Source organism: Vombatus ursinus, unplaced genomic scaffold, assembly GCF_900497805.2.
Source record: "Vombatus ursinus unplaced genomic scaffold, bare-nosed wombat genome assembly UNPS02014818.1, whole genome shotgun sequence".
NCBI lineage: Eukaryota > Metazoa > Chordata > Mammalia > Diprotodontia > Vombatidae > Vombatus > Vombatus ursinus.
In genome coordinates, this window is record NW_020954596.1 from 14,427,271 (window position 1) to 14,432,677 (window position 5,407).

General features: G+C 41.2%; 1 protein-coding gene across 1 annotated transcript in view; it reads right to left on the reverse strand.

The window, feature by feature from the left end:
* The window catches only part of SORCS2 (sortilin related VPS10 domain containing receptor 2), a 797,231-nt gene extending 792,804 nt beyond the window's left edge, over positions 1-4,427 (reverse strand). Inside the window, exon 1 of the mRNA XM_027836375.1 lies at positions 4,366-4,427. Coding sequence (XP_027692176.1) covers positions 4,366-4,397 — 32 coding nt within the window. The 5' untranslated portion in view covers positions 4,398-4,427. The remainder of the gene's footprint in view (positions 1-4,365) is intronic.
* Positions 4,428-5,407: the final 980 nt, after the last annotated feature.

Here is a 5,407-nt window from a genome sequence, read left to right on the forward strand (position 1 = left end):
GGAAGGAAGGAAGGAAGGAAGGAAGGAAGGAAGGAAGGAAGGAAGGAAGGAAGGAAGGAAGGAAGGAAGGAAGGATGGATGAAAGTCCTTCAAAGAACTTATATTCTATTGATAGGAAACAACATGAACACAAAAAAGTAAACAGAAAATACATGTAAAAACAGTTAAGACTAAACTCAAAGGCTGCTTCTTCCAAGAAGCTGTCCTCAGCTGCCCAGTGGAGTAATGACCCTTCCATACCCAACATGACACTTTACTTTGCAACATTTACATAATATTGCATCTTATAATTATTGTGTTGGTATCTTTTTCTCCCACCAGAAACTCCCTGAAAACACAGACTAAGCTTTATATCTCAATTCTTTATCTCCCCCAGTAGTTATTGCAATGCTCTGAATACACCAGGCATTTGGTTAGCTGCATTGTACGGTTACTGCATTGTCAAAGCAACCACTGAGATTTACTTTGATATTTCAGCAGGACAAATAAAAGTTCCCCATTTGTACTGCAGATATTTCCTTCCAAGATATCTCAGGAATTATGAGCTCAGTTCTGACAGGAAGAATCCTCAGATCCCTTTAATATGATCACAACATACATTGAACTGTAGATCCTCACAATCAATATGAAATGCACAGAGCTGCAATATCACAAGCCCTGTACCTATGGCATTTTACATCAAAATTGCACCAGAAGGGTGGGGTTTTTTCCCACCACCATCCACATCCTTGTTCCATCATATAGCCACAGTTGTTTCCCATTATGGGAGCACTGAAAGATAATGTCCCCACTATGGGTGTAGCTCATTGAGAAGAACAAGGAGGATAATCAGGAGCCCCTGGCTTAAAAAGCCACAGAGTTCTCAGCTCTTAGAACATCAAACCCTTCTCCCAAGCCTGGCTCCTCTTCCTTGACCTGCTTAGTGTCTGGGTTTTGCTGACCTTCACTTTGGCAGCCAATTCTACCTGCTCCTTTGGATCTCTTTGAGTCCTGATTGCTAACAATCTGCTCCCAGGCTACAGACAGATCTCTCCCCTCCATGTTCTCAGATTAGCCTTCCCCACTGGCCTGCACTCAGACCACTTTGTCCATTGTTGGATCACCCATTCCACACCTCTACTCCTTGGCTCCTACCTTGAAAGACTCTCAGGTTTTAGACAATGCCATTCCCCAGGTCTGCCACATGAACAAGACAATTATGAACAATAATTCTCAGTCATATTGTCGAGTGACAATAAGATATGGCTCTTGGAGAAAGGAGAAAGGAGGGTCAGATTCCTAGGTATTCCTAATGAAGGTTTCTGAGACATGTTAGAAATTTTAATGGAATATTAAAAGAATCATTTCCTTCTAATGAATTTTCTGTTTGATGAATGATTACAATATGGAAATCAAGCCTAAGGAATTACTGAAGAAATATTGTTTCCATGAAAATAGGGATTCCCCTGCCTTTTGCTTAATTTGTACAATGGGGACCAAGTCAGGGATAGTCTCTAAAATATCAGCCTAAGAATGCAGAGGTAAGCTTGGCATTAGAGACAAGGTTCTATGTGGAAGGCTGTACTAGGTCCAGAGAAACAGGCATTTCACCTTAGAAAATTCCTCTACTACTTCTCCCTGGGAAACTCAAGGACAATGTCAGATCTAATCTGCCCTTTTTTGTGAAGAGAGGAATTAAACTAAGACAATGGAAGATGTGACATGCCACTACCTAGAATTGATCTGTTCTCAGGATCATCATCATCTCTCTATCTGGAATGCTCCTAGAATGTTAGTCCAAAGGGAAAAGGTCCTGCCTTCAACTGATACGTGATGAGGTCTTCTTGATACTTCAGATGTGACTGTAGCTAATTCTGGCTAATTTGTTTTAATCTCAAACCACTCCATGGCCACTGCTAATTTTGGCTTGATTCAGCATGAGGTGACTAGCTTTGGAGAGGAATCCTTTTATTCCTGTTTTAAGTTAATTGCCCTGTGAAATAAGCCACAGAGAAACCTGTAGCAGGCTAAAGTTTAAGAGATGACATGAGAGGAATCTTCTTAATTCACTTGTTTATTCTGTGAGAACAAATGATTGCTCATTTGGAAGATGAGGGGGAGCCTCAAAGAAGCCTTGCAATTGGTGGTTTGTCCAAATGATTTCCCATAAATAAGGCATGTTCTGAAATAAAGGCATCCATGGTACCCACCATGGTCTTGTCCCAGCATCCCCGTCCCATTGTAGACATTTATTGCAAATGAAAAACCTGTGCAGAGATGGCTGTGTTTAATCCTTATCCAGCCTACTCCCTCTCTTGTACCCTTACCAGGATGTTCTAGCATTTGCCTTGTTTTCCTAGAAATGGTTAGTGGATGGGTAAGCCTATTGACCTTTCCACACAAACAGTGTGCATTCTCAAACTAGCTCACTTGGTGTTAAGGATGCCATCCCATGACTGGACGACTGAATTTTACTCCCGGAAAGGCTTACTGGTCTTGGTGGGGCTGCAACTCACAGTCCTATCCTCTCTCTGGTAACCTCTTCAGCTCCCCTGGATTTAACTCTCACCTCCATGCAAACAAGTCACAGATACATACATTACACACACACACATACACACACACACACACACACACACACACACACACACACACACCTCCAGCATCTCTTCCCGAGCTTCAGTTTCATATGACCAAGTACCTACTAGATTTTTTACATTATATATTTTGGGGAGAATTTAAATTCAACTCTCCAAAACTAAACATATCTTTCCCCAAAGCTCTTTCATTTTCCAAATTTTACTATGTTTGTCAAAGTCACCACCATCCTTACAATCTTTCAGTTTCATAACCTTGGTATCATCCTTGACTCCTCACTCACCTTCTCCCTCCACATCCAATCAGATGCCAAATCTTGCCATTTCTATCTTCTTCCATCCAACAGACCTCGTTCTCTGTACTCACACAATGACTACTTTAGTTCTGGCCCTCACCACTTCTTGCCTAGATTAAAATAGCTTCATGATTATCTCCCTGCTTTGAGTTTCTCACTTTTCCAGTCCATCCTACACACGGCTACCAAAGTGATTTCTATTTTCCTTAGACTTACCTCTGACATGTCACTCTGCCTAACTCCATCAACTCCAGTATCTTCCTGTTCCCTCTAGGATTAAAATACAAACTCTATTAGCTTTTAAATCTCTTCAAAATGTATATCCAACCTGTTTCCAGTCTCACCCGCCATGACACTCACCTTCACACTTTTTCTTCCAACCAAACTGGCCTTCCATCTCTTCCTTACACATGGCACTCTATTGCCCTTCTCCATGTCTTTGCACTGGCCTAATCCCATACCTGGAATGCACTCCCTCCTCAATTTCACCTGCTAGAATCTTTCTTCCTTCAAGATGCAGCTCCAAAACCACTTTCTATGTGAAGCCTTTCCTGATCCACCCGACTTCTTCCTGCCCTCCCTGCCAAACTACCTCCTACTTGGAATCTGATTTTTTTCTTTTAAGTTATTCAGTATACATTTAAATATATACTTTTTTTTCTTCATTAGAATGTAAACACTTTGTGAACAGGGATTGTTTTCATCCATTGCATTTATTCCCTCCCACTTAGCATGGTGCCTTGCTGGTAGGAAGTATTTATTACATAAACATTTGTCTATTAGCCCCTCATACTCACCAGGAAAGTTCACTAGCTCTGATGCAGCTAGTCATGAGATAAGAGAACAGATTCAGTGCCTATCACCAAGTGCTATGAAAACATCTATTTCACTCTCCATGCGATCCCCATGTATGTTATGAGGACAGGGCCAAAGAGCTAATAGAAAATAATTTTACAAATCATCTTTTTCTTTAAAGGGCTAAACTGAGTCTCACAAGACTGGACTGAATTCAAATCTCAAGTACAGAAAGATGCTCTTGATAAATGTGTTACTTATTTATTGAGCTAAGCCAAAAGAAAAGTAAGGGGGAAAGTCCCACTCCTAAACAATTAAGATAATAGGTGCATTCAGTAGATTCTGATTGCTACACATGAAGTCAAGAATGTAAGTGGCGGGAAATTGTTCATTGACCCAATTTTATAAGGCAACCCTCTGCTTCTGCTAAAATGGCTTCTAAAAGGTTTTCTACTCTCTGATGTTGTTTATTTCCACTGCATAAATTCTTAATTCTCTTTCAGTGGTTTCTCTGCCTGACACCAACCCAAAAGAAGGATGACTGATTTTGGCCCAGGCAAGCTGACCGATATCTGGCACTCAGCCTGCAGTGTAGCCTCTGATAAAGGTTCCCTGGCTAAATAAGTCAATGTGAGGATACTATAATCCTTTTGTAGAGTTTTTAAAAAGAAGAAGATGGCGGCTCTGAGAGCCCTTACCTCCACAGAGAGCTCTCCAGCACCTTTCCCATGTCAGCATGGTAATACTTAGTCAGAATCAAAATCACCTATGGAAGGAAAGAAACAAAAGAAATTAGTGACCACTTCCAACCTCAGAGAGAAATATCACTTTTTATCTCATGGTGTATATTTCATTACATATCAAACACTGTGGGTGGGCTCTTTACTTTTTCTTCTAGTTGGTCTTAGAGGGAGGTCCTGCGTACAAATGGTCCTCCATGCCTCTTTGGGGAAGATGAAGATGATTCTGGGTTCCCAAAGGTTAATGCCAGTGAAAAACAAGTTCTCATAGCCCTGTAAGGTTCTATCAGTCAGTGAGTCAGTCCATGAGCATTTATTAAGCACTTACTATGTGCTGGGTACTGTGCTAATCACTGAGGATACCAAGAAAGACAAAAACATGGTCCTGCCCTCAAGGAGTTTACATTCTAATGGCAGAGACAAGCAATCAAATATCTATGTATGTATAAGATATTTTCAGTGTAAAGGGGAAGTAATCTCACAGGAAAGGCACAGAGGGGGATGTTGGGGGGAGGGGCAGAAAAAAAGCCTCCTGCAGAATATGGAATTTGAGCTCAGTCTTGAAGAAAACCAAGGATGTTAAGAGGTAGCAGGGGGGAAGAAGAGCATTCAAGCCCAGCTTTGAAAAAACCTGCATTGTCACCAAAGGAATAGCTGAGATAGTCCCAGGCTTGACAGAGAGTGGAGCCAGCTTGACTTCTCTTGTGTGGTATTTATCTTAACCAATATGTTCCACAAAGGCATCGGACTTCAGCCAGTGAGTGGCGCTTTGGTTCTCCCTCCAAGCCCAGAAAGACAGCCCTGAAACATGCCATCTCATTACTTTTCTTGAAATGGTGGCTGCTTTCCAAGGCATATGGAGGAGGGGGGTGTATAAATCATCCACGGTTCAAAAACTAAATAAAAAAATGTATTTAGCACATAAATTGAACCCCACTTAACAAAGACGTTTTCATTATGTACCAATGAAGAAAATGGAAGGGGTTTAAATTGGATGGAA